Source organism: Mchenga conophoros, linkage group LG20, assembly GCF_057382185.1.
Source record: "Mchenga conophoros isolate Kocher_MC1m ecotype Shallow Benthic linkage group LG20, M_conophoros_male_GT1.1, whole genome shotgun sequence".
Taxonomy (NCBI): Eukaryota; Metazoa; Chordata; class Actinopteri; order Cichliformes; family Cichlidae; genus Mchenga; species Mchenga conophoros.
In genome coordinates this window covers 17,152,201-17,170,255 of record NC_140545.1, presented here as the reverse complement: position 1 = coordinate 17,170,255, position 18,055 = coordinate 17,152,201, and the positions used below count along the sequence as shown (strand labels likewise).

The 18,055-nt window shown below is 41.2% G+C and overlaps 1 protein-coding gene across 3 annotated transcripts; it reads left to right on the top strand.

Annotated features, from left to right (window-relative positions):
- Window positions 1-1,053: 1,053 nt before the first annotated feature.
- On the top strand, window positions 1,054-16,966 carry pcmtd2b (protein-L-isoaspartate (D-aspartate) O-methyltransferase domain containing 2b). Of its 3 annotated transcripts, none has more exons than XM_085259520.1 (7): window positions 1,054-1,285; window positions 9,094-9,254; window positions 9,335-9,485; window positions 13,183-13,285; window positions 13,364-13,535; window positions 13,811-13,934; window positions 14,013-16,966. In XM_085259520.1, exons 2-7 carry the CDS (start codon window positions 9,099-9,101, stop codon window positions 14,579-14,581), a joined length of 1,275 nt encoding a protein of 424 aa, XP_085115646.1. In that variant the 5' UTR covers window positions 1,054-1,285; window positions 9,094-9,098; the 3' UTR covers window positions 14,582-16,966. The 3 variants fall into 3 exon arrangements, with proteins under 3 accessions (XP_085115646.1, XP_085115644.1, XP_085115645.1); XM_085259518.1 differs by lacking the exon at window positions 1,054-1,285 and adding an exon at window positions 6,486-6,734; XM_085259519.1 differs by lacking the exon at window positions 1,054-1,285 and adding an exon at window positions 6,741-6,891.
- Window positions 16,967-18,055: the final 1,089 nt, after the last annotated feature.

The window sequence follows — 18,055 nt, the reverse complement described above, 5'->3', positions numbered from 1 at the left end:
TCAGCCCAATTCTACTTTTTCTGCATAATCCATCATACAAAATGTAATCAAATGGAAAAGTCTCTTTTTTTTTTTTTAACTTGTTTTAATCTTTTAACTTTATGCATCAAGCAAAAATTTAATTATATGCAACATTCTCTGACTTGAATAAATTAGTTTAACATTTAAACCTATTTTCTGCACATTCCAGCACATAAAATAAAATATTTTTTGTGTTTACACTCACTCTTTCAAATAGATGCAAGTAAAACACAGCAGAAAATAAATAAAATCAAAGACTCAGCGGTCCTGTTGCTCTATTTTCACCTGTAAAGCAGGACTGGGGGGTAGGCGGAGGTTTACCATAGGCTGATCCCTAATGTAAACAAAGGAGCCATGCCCCGAGTGTCCAAACACGGGTGAAAAAAGTGGAGTAAAAAGAAGAGAAAAGTCAACATAACTAGCACGAAGCGGTAATGCAAGATGGCAGGATCTGATTGCTAAGACATAAGTTTAAGGTTAAGAGAAGTAAAGAGGAAAATAAGAAAGAAGCTCAGCTCATTACCTGTTAGCTGCCATAACAGGTAACACAGTTAAGGTTTCAGAAAAAGTATTCTGTCGTTTGTTTGCTCGATCATGCCTTAAACACATCAAAATGCATAGTGGGATTATAATACAAGTGAATACTGTGACAAGCACTGGTACTGAATAGGCAATCACTTAGCAGCAAGGTGAATCGGTGATGCATTAGTGTGGTCTGCACTTCCTCTTCTTTGATTGGGTGAAATGAGTTGAAAGTAATTGGATGAGGGAACCATGGGGAGTGCCCTGCATAATTTCAACAAAACGCCGTTTTAAACGCCGTTACAGCTGGCAGAGAACGCCGTAAAAAACGCCGTTCAAAGATGCATAAAAACGGCGTTTTGTGCCGAGTAGCGTAAAAAACGGCGTTTCCGTCTGTCTTTGAACGCCGCTTTTTACGTCACTCGGATGGTGCGTTCAGGGCGCCATCCGAGTGGCGGAAAAAGCGGCGTTTGTCGGAACAGAACGCCGTTTTTTTTCGGCGTTTTGAATAATTAAACGGCGTTTTTTACGCCATTTCTTAACCAAACGGGTTAGGAAAGTGGCAAATTTTGGCTCTAATGGCTTGCCATAGTGTTTCTCTGTGAATTTCCCATTACGTCGTTGCGCACTCGGTGCTTGCTTGGAAGTTTAGGGGTTTTTTTTCGCTGTAAAAAGTTTTCTTCCCACGCACAACGGACGCTAATGTTTTTGTCACTTTTTATGGAATCAAACTCAAAGTAAGGTCAGTACTTCCACGCTTTAGACGCTGCATGCTCATACTCTCTTCCACAATCGATATATGATCCACTGTTGACCTGCACACAGCTGTTGTCACCAACGGCGCACTTGCTTACGTCACTGTCATGAGACATTCGCGCAAAAAATCACGGTTTTTGTAACGCAGTGTTCCTACGGGAAAGTAACGGTAATCTAATTACCGATTTTGCAATACTTACTGCCTATCTCTGTTCAACACTGACCTATGAATCAAGCATAAATAGGGCAGTTTGTTACTAGCAGGCTGTCACAAAGGACCTAATTTGATCCCATTTCTTCAGATGAGTCTATGAAAAATGACAAAAATAAGAGTTTGATGGGCATACAATTGTATTTCTGCACCAACAAGGCGATTCCCAGAGAACTATTAACTGAAAACTTGGCATAGTGAGCAGTGAGTCCTTGGGAAACACTGATGGAATTGGAAAAATAGAGGGCAAATGATGAAGAAGCAGGACTAAAAAGCTGTGTACAGCAGATCATGTCATGTCCTTAAGAAGAAAATCCAGCAAAGACCTGACACAGGTCTGCAGTGATGCCTCTGGCCCTTCAGTTGATCCATCTACAGCATCATCAGTAATGCTTTAAGTGGAAGGGTGACTGTCATTCTTAAGGAAGGAAAATGGGGAGGAAAGGCTGAGGTACAGGGCCGTGCAGAGAGGTTTAAAGGGGCGGGTGCTCAAAGTTAAAAAGGGGCACATTGAACCAGGCTGAATAACAACAACGCACATTCATCAAAAATCTAATATGGGAAGGGCAGGGCTGTGCTGATCTGAGACTGTAGACATTAAAAAGCCCACAGGAGAGATGGTAGCTGATTAAATGTCATGAGATAATAACAAAATGCAAAGATTGGTGACAGCGCTTGGAACCATAAGGCAACAAAAACTGTGAGAAATTATTTAGGCTCTGCCTGTGAATCACTCTTTGCTTCTCTTCTTCCTTCCTTCCATCATTTCATATATCACTCTCCACTTGCTATGTGAGAACAAGGCACAACTTGCTATTGCAATAAACTATAATCTAATTATCCACACCTAACAACTCCAGCACTTAATCTATAATAAAATGATCACAGAAAAATGTTATAGCCCTGCCTTTAGTAGCCTCACACAGCTCCTGCTGTTTCCTCCTCATGTCCTTACCAGCCATGTCTGGACAATGTTATATCATGAGTAATAATTTAAAAAAATCCATCTAAATAAAACACACACATGCACACACACACAGTGACATTTTAGACCTTCTTCAGAATACTGTATATACTATGGGCATCACGGTGCTGATCCAGAATCCTTACATTATTATTTATTACTAGAGCTACAATAATAAAGCAAAGAGGAGGGGGAAGTAATAAATATGAAATAATGTAATTATGATGATTCCATTTGTTTCACTATCCACTCTGTGCAGGGGCAAAGCTTATTACATTTTTAAACTGTAGAGATACAATCATTTTACTGCTGTAAAATCCAAATTTTGTCTTATTTAAAATATAAATCTAATATAATCTGCTTCTTAATGTATGTTCTTTAAAATACAGCGTGTGTTTTTTAATATATTATAATTATAATAATGCATAATTATGTGGACATGCATATTAGATCGTTTTTAGTGAAATATAATCCCTCCAGAAAGGCAGGAAAAGCCCGGAAACTTACTTTAAAACTAAATATGTTCCCTGAAACGGTGACAGAGCTACAGACCCATGACAACTATATGCTAAAGCATATAGTTAGGGCTGGAGCAGGTGACCCTGAATCCTCCCTTAGTTATGCTGCAATAGACGTAGGCTGCCGGGGGATTCCCATGATGCATTGAGTTTTTCCTTTCCAGTCACCTTTCTCACTCACTATGTGTTAACAAACCTCTCTGCATTGAATCATATCTGTTATTAATCTCTGTCTCTCTTCCACAGCATGTCTTTATCCTGTCTTCCTTCTCTCACCCCAACCAATTACAGCAGATGGCCCCGCCCTTCCCTGAGCCTGGTTCTGCCGGAGGTTTCTGCCTGTTAAAAGGGAGTTTTTCCTTCCCACTGTCGCCAAAGTGCTTGCTCATAGGGGGTCATATGATTGTTGGGTTTTTCTCTGTACCAATGAAGCGCCTTGAGGCGACTTTTGTTGTGATTTGGCGCTATATAAATAAAATTGAATTGAATTGAATTGAAATGACAGCCAGGTAGCCAGCAGCTGTGACCAGCACTACTTGTGCAGTTAATAAAAGGACAGGTAATGTTTGTCGCGCTGTTGCACACACAGCTCGCTCATTTGTTTCAGTTCGTCAGCTGCAACAAGACAACTTACCAACGTGTACGTAATAAGCTGATACTCCTGGGTGCTACACACTACAGTGTGCGCTGTACACCTACTTACTGGTTGTGTCGCATCAGTCTGTGTCTCTGAGTTAACTTGTGTTTCTCCTACAGCTCCGGACCGCTAAAAATGCGCGTGCTCTTTGTGAGCTCGTTCCCGCCTCGTAACCAGCGCGTTTTGCCGTCAAGGGCGATCATTGGTTAAATGTGATCATGTGACTGATGCAAGCCAGATCCTTTTATTTAGCAAAACTGTGATTAATAGTTAAATATTATTGTTGAGGGGCACAGACAGGACTCCGCACGCACACACACATAAAAAAATAAATAATTTTTTTTTTTTTTAAAGTTGCCTCAACAAAAGGGCACTTTGGGCACCCATCATGAAAGGGGCGGGTGCTCAAGCCCCTCTAGCCCCCCCCTCTGCACGTGCCTGCTGAGGTATGCTAATTTACACAAGAACTGGACTGAAAATCCATTACAGCATGTGGTATAAGTGATGAATCCGAAATTTCAGTTCAACTTGTCACCAATATTTACCCGGGAGGTCAGAAGAGAGGGACAGAACCGAGTGCTTCTACGGCATCTTTAAAGGATCTAGAGGCTCTCAAGAGTGATACTGAAAAGCTAGTTCATGTATTTATTACTTCTAAATTCATTATTATCAGGAGGCTCTAGAAACTACCTGCAGATCCAGAATACTGCATAAGAGTACTGACTAGTAGGAGAGAGCATATGTCTCCTATATTGTCTTTTCTTCATTGACCTCCTGTTAAATCCAGAACTGAATTTAAAGACCTGCTCCTCACATACAAAATCTTATATAATGAGGCTCCATCATATAAGACCTCATACTACCTTTTTGACAGAGCACTTTTCTTACAGACTGCTGGCTTGCGTGTGATTTCTAGACATTCCACAAAAAGAATGGAATGCAAAGCCTTCAGCTTTTAGCCAGTTAGTAATATACGACACACTGTCTTTCTACATATTAAACAAAATTAGGGATCTGAATTCGCTAGATTCATTTCAGATGTAGCTAGATTATTTATGTTTTCATCGCTCTATTTATATTTTGAGCAGCACTGCCATCTAGTGGATCATTTTCTGAACCTTTGTTGTATGAGATATGTTTTGAACTTTATCTATACTTCTGTGAATTCCAGGAATTAATCATTCCTGGAATTCTCAGAAGTATAGATAAAGTTCAAAATGCATAAGTGAATGAGACCACAGTAATATACTGTTGTCATAAAATGCAGCGAGTTACCGTAACTGTTGATGCGGTTTAGTGAAAAGAAGAATGCTGTTGGTGTTCTGGTTTAGCCAGTTAGTGCTCATTATTATAATACTCCGTGATTTTGACACCATATTTTTAGAGGTGCTTTCTTTTTTTAATTTTAGCTGTTTACAAGAACAAGTTACAGGTATGTGGTGAATATGAGCTTAAAGTGCATACTCTTAGCTTTTATTTGAGGGGGTTGAGAAGAAGTTTATTTATTTATTACAACAGAGATTGAAAGGTAAATTCCAGCTGGGCTAATGCAGTATATGGAGTATGTTAAAGAATTCTGTTATGACTTCAGTTATGTTAAAGAATAATAAATTCACAACAAACAACTGCAGATCCATCACCAGTCTTTATTCTTCTTTCTGGAATCCAACAAAAAAGTTGACAATAAGATAATGAAAGAGCACATTTGTGCATTCATGTTAGTGTTTCTCTATAAAAAATAAATAAATTTAAAAATTGTGTGTCTTTGAAAGAGTCCCATTCACTCAGTGAGCTGTGAACCTTGACACCTGGATACAAATACAAAAAAAAAACTAATTTGCATTTATTATCACATACTGAGAGAACGAGTTTCTAAGGAGCCAGGTTTTCTTTAGTAAAAAGTAAAGTAATTTTTAAAGTGGATCTCTGAGGTTTCTGAAGATCTTTCTTTGAAGTTTTTCTTTGAACATTTGCTCATTTCAATACAGTCCTAGTACCTGAACATTTTCGGGGGGGAGGAGGGGGTAACGCTGACTTATGAATGTTCAAGCATAAAAAAAGGCACCTTATTCAAGGGATAGACCAGCATTGTAGCTACGTGTACAGACAATTTAGCAAAGAATTGATTATAAATTGTATCTTTAGGCCTTGTGTTACTAGCAGCTTAATTTGTTCCCACATCTTTTCAAAGATAACAGCTTTAAAAAGGTAAAATAGTATTTCTCCACCAACAAGGTGGTCCCCAAAGACCTATTAACACAAAACATGATATGTGTCCATAACAAAATGATACTGGACAAGCGGAGGACAAAAGAAGCACGAGGTCTAAAAGAAAAACAACCTACCTAGTACCTACACTAGATAACCATTTTCTGAAAGTCATGTCCTAAAGAGATGGGGAAAGCAAAGACCTCACACAGGACCTGAGAGATGAATCTGGCCTTTCAGTTAATCCATGTACCAGTCACTGAAGGAAGGGAAATGGGTGGGAAGAGAAGGCTGAGAAATGCCAAACCACACATTAGCTGGACTGAAAAGCAGTGATAACAAGTCTTGTGGGGTGATAAATCCAAATATGAAAGTTTTGGTTCAAATAACTGTCATTAAATGTATGGAGAAGGTCCATTAGTACTGCATCCAAGTAAGGTACTGACTTGACTTTTAACCTACTGACCTACAGATGTTGGAACACAGCAACTACCAAAGCGACTGTAATTCAGTAATAATTAGTAAGACGGTGACAGGCCAATCAGAGCGAAGACATGCTTAGGTGGGCGGGAAAACAAACAAACACACAAACAAACACTGAGCAGCATCGAGACTCAGTTGGATGAAGCTGTTTTCCTCTCGCTGCCGTTCACATTTGCGCTCTCCGTCGGTTTCCACCCGCGTCTGGCCTGTTCCACTTCCACAGCCCACACTGCTGAAAGTAGGCCATCCCCCTCTGGCCGTTACTCTGCGTGTGTTACGTCTGACGTCAGAGCGTCAGCTGGCCGAATGTTTACATCCAGCAGTGATGTGTTTCTGACTGGATCCCCCACCAACAAAAGGCTGAGCACAAGGAAAAGCGCAGAGACAGAGAATATCAGGCGGCGTTAATAAGAGGTACACGCTTCAGCTGGGCCGTGTTGTGTGTGGAGGCGCGCTGTGTGGCTGCAGACCAGCAGCAGCTCGCTGGGCTCCTCTCGATTTTCCTGATCTTCCACCGACGATAAGAATGCAGTTGTGTTTCTGCTTGTGTTGACCTTGTCGTTCCATGGAGGTTTGTTACGAATGCATTGTGCTGTTGTTATCCTTTAGGCTGGGTGATTATTGGCTCAACCGAGCTCCATTTATTTATTTATTTATTTCGAAACTCGATCACCTGAGTGGCGCAAATGGCACCGCAGCACAGCAGCGTGCAGACGGGTATGCTGGAGTTGGAAGTCCCGGCCGGAGCCGGACTTTAGACTCGACGTGAAAAGCGTTTTTAGAAAGGAAAGGGCGTGTTAGCTGATCACTAAATCAGGAAATAAATAGCCAAGTTCAGTTGGCACTGTTTGGCATGAAGCGTGTACCCTACTAGCCTACTAAACCACTTAGATACTAAATTACGAAAATGACCGGCAGCGCCCTGCTGTGGCCATTTGTGTCCACAACCCAAAACAAAACAAAGTAAATCAAAAAAGAAGAAGAAGAAAAAGGCGGGTGATCATACTCACGGGGGCATAGATTCCCATTGTATGCCAAAAGATAAAATAAAATAAAAAACATAACGAGGCAAAAACCTTGTTCTTCTCCTCCCAAGAATTCTTGTTCCTTTAGGGCTTCACCACCTGACACTTTTTTTAAACGAAGACAGTACATCCTCTGTTATTTAAATGCACTCAGCCCTTTCTTCTTTTATAGCCTAACGAGGGTGTCCAACATTTCGCAGACAGTGCACCCTGCAGTGATCTCTGTCCTTTGGCACTGCCCTATGGTGTTTTTAACAGAGTTGGTCACATCCTAGTCACATTCTGCTGCTAAAAGCCACACCTAACCCTCTTACTGCAGTTTGATCATGTAATTGGTGCTGAAAGTCTCCCTGGGAAGCGTTCACTACTAAGATAAGATAAGATAACCTTTATTAGTCCCACGTGTGGGAAATTTGTTTTGTTACAGCAGTGGACAGTATAAAAGTTACACAGAAAAATTAGAAAAAAAAATAAACACCGGAATAAGATATCAATAAGATACTGTGTGCCATTAAATTTATCCAGGAGTTGATCCAGATGCATCCTGTTGAAGTGAGAACAAAGGAAAAATTTGAATACTACTCTGCTGCAATGCTTCAGTTCTTTTTAAAAATTTATATAGCACCAAATCACAACAGCAATTGATGGCTGTAAGGGTACTGTTCACGTGCTAATTAGTGCTGACAAGACTAGTAATTTGGTAGAATTCCACTCTGCTCCTTACAACAAGTCATATTATTTGTAATATAATTCCATTAAAAATGCTCCAAAAGGAAACAGCAGTAGCAAGATGAAAAGGTCCAGTTCAGTGGCCTGAATCAACAGAGGTGAGTCTTAGTAGACCGCTAGAGGCCATGGCTGCCAGTGTAACAATCCTTAAGAAAAAACATAGACTATGTATCAAAGTGACTATTTTAACATGTGAGTCTGTGGATATTGATTGACTTTTAAAGTTAACCTTAAGAGGACATTAGAAGACCTGGACATTTTGGCACTTCTGTGTTTGCTCACTTTCAGCCATACAGGTTGATAATCACCTTCTATTCACTTCATCCATTTGAGGTTAAGAAAATGAAAAAAAGATCAAATATAATACAATGTATTCTGCCTCTTTGTTGAGCCAAAGCTTGATGGCGTTTGTCTACATGTAAATGAAAGTAAATGGTTCTGAAAGTAAGTTTAAAGCTGCCAGAATACTGTTGAAATGTGCAGGGCAAGGAGCAGTACTTAATTTGCTTAATAATTTAATCAGATATGTTGTTCAGCTTCAGTTTAACTTCAGTTTTTTTAGTTTAAGATAGCCTGCTAACCTGTTTAACTTTATGTGTCTGTTACAGATTAGTTTTGGAACCCACTGGCATATTTTCTTATTTCTTGTTGTTTTTGACACTGTTTGTTTTGCACACAAACCAGAACAAAACTCTAAGATATTTAATGTTTTAAGGAAAACAGCCTATCCTTTCACTGTAGAATCTTGTCCTAATGCCTTTTATTTGTTTCAGATTTTTTTTCCCCACAGGGTTGTGAAATTGACACTAAAAGAACAAAGACAGTGTCATTTGGAAACCTTTAAAGTGTGCAAACTTCTGGTGTGAGAGGGCACCAACCTAGAAGTCCTCCTTTAATGAATGAACTTAAAAAACACTGAAAGACTTAAAAAAACAAACAAACAACAACAGCATGAACAGCTACTGGAACTGTGTCTCGAAGTGAAACCGTGCCTTATGCTTTTGTCATCTGGTCTTCAGTCAGGATGGGTGGAGCTGTGAGTGCCGGTGAGGACAACGATGACTTGATTGACAACCTTAAGGAGGCTTACTACATCCGCTCAGACCTGGTGGAGCGAGCTTTCCGAGCTATCGACCGTGCAGACTATTACCTGGATGAATACCGGGATAACGCATATAAGGTCAGCACAGTGAAAGTGTGTGGAATCAGCCCACAGGGGTCTAAGCTGGTAAATGTACTATATGCTGTTGTTGCATTTAGGATCTGGCATGGCGGCACGGAAACATCCACCTATCTGCTCCGTGTATTTACTCGGAAGTGATGGAGGCTTTGGATCTCCACCCTGGACTTTCCTTTCTCAACCTTGGCAGTGGGACGGGCTACCTCAGCACCATGGTCGGCCTCATTCTGGGTATGCAGCTCCTTACTTTTTCAGCATATATTCTTTGGTTATTATTTAAAGGACACCAAATTAGCTATTAGCAGTTAATGCTTTTAGCGTACCCAAACAATGACAGCTGTCACTGGATTACTTTACTCAGCAATATTTTTGATGTAAAAAGAAGCATCATTTTCCTGTGCTGTCTGTGAAATTCTTTATTCACAGTAGAGATGGATAATGGTGTTTTCTTAGTTGTCTAAAATATCTGCATGTTCACAAAAACAGTTAATAATAACAATGGTTGTTTCAAGGCTTTTCATATTATAAGATAAAGACCCTACAACATTTTTACAGTTTTTGCCCACTGCTTGAACACATTTTGCAAAACTCCGCTCTCTGTGCCAAAACTGTACACACAAGTACACATGACACAACACTGGGAAATATACCATTCACATCTGTGCCAAATTGAAACTCTACTCCCAAAACCTAAACTCTGCTGTCAAAACCTAACATTCCTTTGTCAAAATGTAACTCAAAATGACAAAATGACACATACTTGCATCATATGCAAACACTGACAGATCAGGGGGAACACACTAGTCTTCTTTATATAAAACACTGCAGTCCTTGATTTCCATTGTTTATTCAGAAGGCACATTTACAGGACACACATTTTCAAACAACCAAAAACGCAAATAGACCTACTCAATATTGTACATTGCAGTACCATGAATTCAGATAAAGCAAAAAAAACAACAACAACAACACAATAATACTGCAATAGAAAAAACACTATACTGTAAACACAAAAAACCATGACAATTGTGCATATGGATCATGGATCATGGATCCCGCCGTCTGTTGGGGTCTGGCCACAGGACCTCATCAACATCGCAAGCAACGTCCTCTCCCGCTAGGCACCGGGGAAAATATCCTCTTGCATGTCGAAACCATCCATGGATTGCTGTCACCTGAATGTCGCCGCAGGCCTGTTCCATTGCCTGCAGAAGAGGCATGCGGGCATGTGGTTGGCGGTCATATACTCGCCATCTCCAAGCCGAAAAAAATTCCTCTATAGGGTTCAAAAATGTTGAGTAAGGGGGCAAGTATACCACTTCAAATTGATTGTGGTTGGAGAACCAGGCCTGGACCAGAGCAGCCCGATGGAAACTGACATTATCCCATATCACCACAAACCTGGGCTGATCTGGTCTGTTCTGAACAACTATATCATGGAGAGCATCTAGAAATGTGAGTATGTGTTGGCTATTGTATGGACCTAGTATTGCATGATGGTGCAGAAGCCCTCGAAGGCATATGGCGGCACATAATGTGATGTTTCCCCCGCGCTGCCCTGGGACGTGCACAATTGCCCTTTGGCCAATTACATTACGACCCCGTCGTCTTGTTTTGCTCAGGTCGAATCCAGCTTCATCAATGAAAATGTATTCATGAGGCTGTGCAGCTCCATCCATGGCCAAGATTCTCTGGAAAAAAGGGGAACATATCACTGTACTACAGTGCTACACATACAGCACCCTCACCCCATCACACAGGTACCTGTGTAGCTCTCAGAATAGATCCATGTGGTACTGATATGGTACATATTCAGCTGCTACTGGACTTCACCAATACTCTATTGTAAATGTAAGGGACAGTTACACGTACCCGTACATATTCAGCTCGAAGTCCTTTGACCCTGTCACTGTTCCTCTCGAATGGGACTCTGTAGAGCTGCTTCATGGTGATGCTGTGTTTACCCAAGATGCGTCTAATGGTGGTGATGCTCACATGGTCTATGTTGCTGAACACTCGCCTGTCTGCAAGTATTTTCCGTCGTAGCTGGTGGAGACGGATGGCATTGTCTGCCCTCACTAGGTCCACAACAGCAAGTTCCTGCTGTTGTGTGAACAGGCGTTGCCGTCCTCCCCCAGAAGGTCTTCGAGTCATTCTGGAGAAATACAACCACATATTGTCATCGGTTTGCTTATTTTTCTTACAGTACTTTACTGTATGTACTGTGTCATCCACTGTACAACACTACTTCAATATAAGGAATCAGCCACTTTGGCTGCAAAAGGAGCATTAGCACCCCGTACACTTGATATGGTAATGTGATATATTGTAGAACAGTGCTATGAAACCATCTGAGTAGAGCAGAAGGTATGGAGGTGAAGACATACCTGTTTTCTAGTCGGAATGTTCGTATTACAGATGCCACTGTGAAGCGGCTTAGATGTGGGTGGACTCTCTGCCCAGCTTCCCTCATAGTCAGGTCCGTGCATGGCCTCTTTGACCTCCTCCTCCTCTTCCTCTTGCTCTCCCTCCATCCATGCTTGCAAAGTTCTTGAAATGGCTAAACTGAGGGCTTTTTGTGGTTGGCTAATTGGTGTTCAGTTTTGCAAGTAAGTGCCTTCAGGTGTATATTTGAATGGTTGCAATTACCCGATGTGTTTTGTATTTTGGATACATGTGTTTTCCAAATGGCACCCTGAAATTTCATTTTTGAACGAAGTGTCTTATGTATGAAATAGAGTGTAGTATGCAGGACCATGTGTGTTGCATAAAGGAGTAAGTGTGTTGCATAATTGCAACCAGAGTGCAAAGCAGCACTTTTGTTTAAGGTATGGGTACATGTGTTTGAGGTATGGTAACAAAAGCTTCAAGTTGTGTTACTTTAGTCTAAGCATGGGTTTATAGTGTTCAAGCAACGAGCAAAAACTGTAATACAAAGACACCTTTGGCAGAACCAGGCTCAGGCAGGAGCAACCACTGAACGGTTGGAGAGTGAGTGTTAAAATAGAAGAAAGGGAGAAGGAACAAAAAGGCTACGGAAATTTGGTTTGATGAAAAACTTTGTGTTGATTTAATTTCTTGATTTATCATTGATTTCTTTTCAAACTGTTATATAACTTATTTATCAATGCTATTTATTTTCTTGGTTAAGGATTTGATTATTCCTATGGGGTAAAGGATAGGATAATTATAAGCCACAAGGCTTCAGCCTATTTCTTTTTCGGTTACTGTATGATTGAGTACTTTTATGTAAAATGATAATCTATGTTGTTGTTGTTGACCGAAATAAAAATTTCACTTCTTTCACTTCACTTCATAAGGACAAAATGAATCCAGTACACTGAAGATGTTAACACTGAAGATACTCTGATATTCCTTTAGTGATTGGATGTTTTACTGATAGTGATTTTGTGGACTGGTCTGCTTCTGAATGTGAGTAAGATCAAAGAACCGGTGGTCAACTTCAGAAGAAAAAGGACAAATGCAGGCATAGGTGTGTACGTGTGTCTATCCTGGGACAAGATCTGGATGTGGTGGAGGAGTACAAGTAGCAGCACAGCCACGTCAACAGCTTGAACACCAACACAGATGATGTGTACAAAAGGGGATGAGCAAGCTCTATTTCCCAGGAAAGCTGAGCTCCTTCAGTGCATGCTGGAAAATGATGAAGCTTTTCCAGCTGTGGTACACTGCAATCAGGAAGGATGGCTTTGTGATTGGCTGCAAACTGAACACTTTTGAAGGCCACCAGAGAGTCTAGGAGATCATCTAATTATTGGGGTTCTCTATGTTATTGTAGGGTCTTTAACCTACAATATAAAGCACCTTGAGACACCTGTTGTTGTGATTTAAAGATATATAAATAAAATTGAATTGAATTAAATATTCATAAGGTTGATTAGACACTGTGCTGTGCTGACTGTTACAGGTCCCTTTGGAGTGAATCACGGCATAGAGTTACACGCAGATGTGATAGAGTACGCCTACCAGAAGCTCGACTCCTTCATTAAAACCAGCGACAGTTTTGACAAGTAGGTTTCTTGACTTGTCAGCAGCATTTTTTTAATCTCCTCCATGGCTTGTTGTGCATTGCTGCTCTCTCACTTCAGATTTGAGTTCTGTGAGCCATCCTTTGTGGTGGGAAACTGCTTGGAGATCCCTCCAGAGAGCCGTCAGTATGACAGGGTGTACTGCGGGGCCGGCGTGCAGAAAGAGCATGAGGATTATATGAAGAACCTGCTCAAGGTGGGGGGCATCCTGGTGATGCCTCTTGAGGAAAAGGTTTGTGGTCTGTCTGAGTCTCCATGGTATTTTATGTTACTTTTTAAAATATAAGTGTAACTGGAAATATTCAAGAGATAATCTCTATAAATAAATATCTGCATGTAGTAATGTCACCCTCGCTTTTGGAGCTACAGTAGTGATTACAGGAGCTGCAGTTTTTGGCACACAAACTGATAGTATGAACTCTTCATGTTACTGAATTCAATCAGATGAAAAAAAAAATCATTTATACACACAAACGTATTAAAGGACTACCCTTCTGTTTTATGCAGTTGACCAAGATCACTCGAACGGGACTGAACAGCTGGGAGACCAAAAAGATCATCTCTGTGTCCTTCGCCCCTCTGGTGCTGCCCAAACACAGCACCAACAGCAAACCCAAGACTGTTCCACTACGTGAGTGTCATTTGTCCTTCTTTCATTTCTCGCCATTTTCATTTCCCTGATGTTGACTTGCCATTCTCAACATTTCAGCCAAGTTTGAGGTGCGATCGTTACAGGAACTGGCCCGTATCTGCATCCGCCACACCCTCAGGGTGACCACGGATGGAGGAGACAGCCACTCCCGTGGCCGAGGCTCCTCGTTCAGCGTTGGCCGGGGCCTGGCGGTGGCAGGGCTTCATAAGTATGGGCCTCGTTTCAAACGCAGGAGGGTCCACCGGCGGCACTGCAACGCCCTCGTCCTGGCCACCCGCCAGGTCGTAGCCAGCAGTGGGATTGGTCCTGCTTCCTTGGACAACAACAACAACCAGGGGGCACGAGGAGCGGAGGAAGAGGAGGAGGCAGGAGAGAGGGAAGTGAGGCAGCAGATGAGAGGGGGCAGGAGGGTGGGGAGGGGATCTGGAGGCAGGGCAGTCGTGGTGGAGGAGGAGGAGACGGTGGAGGAGGAGGATGAAGAGGAGGAGCAGGAAGAGGAAGAAGAGAAGGAGACGGGCGAGCTGCTCCGACCCCAGCCCGCTGTGAATGTCCTGAGAGAAAGGATCCTGGGCCTGCCGCTACCCGAGCCTCTGAAGATGTACCTGCTGTACTACAGAGAGAAATGAGCTGCAGCCAGGTCCCGAGTCAGAGTCCAGAGCTGGAATCTTGCAGGGGCTAAAGCCTCTGTTCCAATCCCACCACCTCCTGTACAGGCAGGACGATACACCTTACTGACCCCAAGCTCCGCCACGGGTCTGTTTCTCTCTTTTACCTGCCCTCATAGTCGCCATCATCCATCCTGTTTCTGCCCCCTCTTTTTCCCGCTGCTCTTTACTCGAGTCATTTTCTGGTGCTGTGAAAAGTCAGCTCCGTACGTCCAGGGGAGGGGGAGGGAGGGTTTTCCATTTGTAAACTTTGGACCTCCTTTGGGGTGCAAAAAGACAGAAATTGGTATAAAATAAACCATTTATGAATTAGCTCTGCAGCTCTAATATTAGAAACAGCAGTTTAACAGTCCACTGTTGCCTGAGTACATAGCTTGTACAGGGGCATCTTAGTGGCACTCAGAGAAGATACAGTCACAGGGTAAACAAGACAACCCAAGATCAAAGACTGTAGCAGAGGGATCGGTTTAGCCACAGCCTGGAACTGATTACAGCTGGAGAGTACAGAATGATGGAGTGGAAGCCAGTTTGTCCACAAGCAGCTGTTATCACTGGGATGATGTCATTTTACTAAAGAAGATTCAGATTAAAGGGTATGAGAACTAAATAGATTTTCTTTGGTGATGTTGTAGCTATAGCAGACAACCGCAAGATAGCGTGGCAGGTTTCTTCCACAGATTTCTAAATAAAATGGGAGCTGTGCCTTTAGCCCCCAGTCCATGATGTAATTTAAGCCCTTAAAGGATAATTGTGGTTTATTTGTTTCTGTTGTGTCTCGACACTAACAGAGATGCTCTAAGAGCCATTTCACTTGCTGTTAATCCCAGTGTAGAGAGAGTAGGCTGCTGCAGAGGATGCTGGTCAGCTACTAGCTTTTTTTACACCTGCTTCTAGAATAAAAACACAACACTGATAATATGTCAGGCTGGAAATCAAATTGTACTCGTCTTTTTTTTCTGTTTTTTTTTAATTTTTAAACAAGGAAACTGGTTCTAGTCTCCTGCTAATACATGCTAATTGGTCAGCTGAGCATTTCTGCCATGCTTCCTTGATGGATTCAAATGTTTACAAATGATAAGTACATACTAGAAGTCTGGGCTAGCATACAGCTGCCTGTGTTGGCACAACTTTCAGTCAAATCAAAGTCTGAGCCCTCGCTTAATTTTTCAGCCTGAGAGGTTGCTGCTTTGAGGAACCCACAGAACTACAATAACCAGGGGAGCACAGCAAATTTAAATAAAACCAGAATTACCCTTTAAATTATCTTATTTTTAAGGCTGACGCTCGGTCATCTTTTCCCTGTGTTTTAAGAGCCTAGTTGACGATCTACTGGGCTGAGTTTTCCTTTATTTTTTTTTTCTTCTTTCTTTCTTTCCTATGCATAGGTTTCATCATACATTTGTCTTCGTCTCCTTGGAGATGAAGCTGACTTTAAGCCTCACATTTGCATCCAAAGGGCAGTCTCACTGTTTTTCTCTGCATCCCATTAACCAAAAGAGAATGACCATAAAATATACTAATATTCCATTTTACATAAAAAAACAGCATGATAAAAACACACAAGTAATTATTCTGATGACTGGGTGTGTGCTGTCATGTTCCTTGTAATATTTAGGTTTTTGTGAATGAAATCACTTTTTGAGACTTGAAGTGGTGTGTATGTATGAAACTGGTGTACTTTTTGTTTTGTGAATCATAAGAAAAAGCAACTTTAAACAGGTACTTTAAAATAGAAGATACTTCTTTAATTACCATTTTCCCCACTGTGGACTCTAGTTTGATGGGCATTATTCCTTTGTACTTTACACCTTCTTCTGTGCCAAACTTTAGTTGCATGGACTCAAATCTGGAGTGGGACCAGCAGATCAACAGCAAGTCACTCATCACAAGAAAAATACATTTCTAAAACTACACCACTTCCACTGTTTGGTACGTAAAAATCATCTAAAGCCTTAGATTATTTTTTTTCCATTTGAAGGTTGTTTGCATTCGAAGAATCGGTTTTGAAGCACAAGGCAATGCAGAAGGCACTCTGCATCAGTAATACAGTGTATCAGATAAATCATGGATGTGACCACAATAACGGGAATCAGAGAAAATAGTTCCAAGTGTAACGTCACGCTTCACTGTGATTTCTTTTTTTCTACTGCTTGATCTACTTTCAAGTACTGTATGTGCACCATTCCTTTATTCAATACAAATACCATTCTGCTGTGCTGTTGTGCTCCTCTGCTGAATGTATACGATCACACACTTTTTTTTTCTCCTTTGGTGAGACTGACTTGCTTGTTTTTCTGAGTTGAGCTGTAATATTGACCTGCAGATAATAAAGTTCATTATATAAAAGTTGACAGTTTCTTGTGGTTTTGTCAGGTGAGTATTGAGCTTATTTTTCTCTTAGAGAAAAAATGTGAAATATGACAATCCCAGAGATAACAGGTTTGCAAATATATGAATTTATATAATATATAATTTAAAGGCGACATGCTAATTTATTGGGGGATTCCACCAGAGCAGGTCCAAAAAAACCTGTTTTACAATCTGGGGAAAACAGGTCACAGCTTTTAATTTAGGGCTTTTCAGTCCCTTTGCTACAGAATTAGAAACCTAAGCACCTATCCATTCAGTCTGCCTTTACAAACACTGAAAGAGTGGGTTTTTCTAACAGCTCACTGAATTTCAGGTAACACGATGCCACTATTGCTGCAAGTCACAAGTGAAATTTCTTCCCCTGCTTGACATCAGCTGTATTATTCCAAAGTGGACACATGCAGCAATCACAGTCCACATAAAGTTACAGAGCAGAATCACTGAGTTCTGAGGCTTATAGCTTGGAAAAGTCAGCAATGGTCTAACTCAAAAATTGCAGTTCCACGCCTCCTCTATAATTAACATAGAAACTGTTAGCCTCATGACAACTTTCCATGGCTGGAGTAATGCATAGGCCTTGTACTGTTGTCTATATAGTATAGTTGCACTGGACCTTTGTGAGAGGCCACAGTCCTTCTGCTTTTCCTGGTCTAAAACAAGTTTTAGCTTTGCCTTAACCCTTCTACTGATTAACCATGTTTAATTTCCATCTACTTAGCGTGCGTGTGTGTGTGCGCGCGTGCGTGTGAATGAAAGAAAATACGGAAAAGTAGAGGGAAGGGTAGGTCCTAATGTGTAACATCACACATTCTTAAATACCCTCAAAGACACACCACAGTACTCCCATTAATTTCTCTTTATTAATGTAAAGACACTAAACAAGTAGAAGACATAGCCAAGTCAGATACATAAGCGCACCAGCAGAATCGTCATATGGCTACAATGACAGCATGTAAAAATTGATCGCAAACAGTCTGGGAGTTTGGATCCAGTGATACAAGATTTTTCAATTAAATTATACATTCACATTTTGTTCACTAACTTTCTATGACCGATGAACACAGT

What these genes read in the sequence shown, in the direction of transcription:
- pcmtd2b (XM_085259520.1), top strand. Translation starts at nt 9,099, where the DNA reads ATGGGTGGAGCTGTGAGTGCCGGTGAGGACAACGATGACTTGATTGAC. An exon ending in ACCAGCGACAGTTTTGACAA is followed by an intron (nt 13,286 to 13,363) that starts GTAGGTTTCTTG and finishes CTCTCACTTCAG; the next exon opens with ATTTGAGTTCTGTGAGCCAT. An exon ending in ACCCAAGACTGTTCCACTAC is followed by an intron (nt 13,935 to 14,012) that starts GTGAGTGTCATT and finishes TCAACATTTCAG; the next exon opens with CCAAGTTTGAGGTGCGATCG.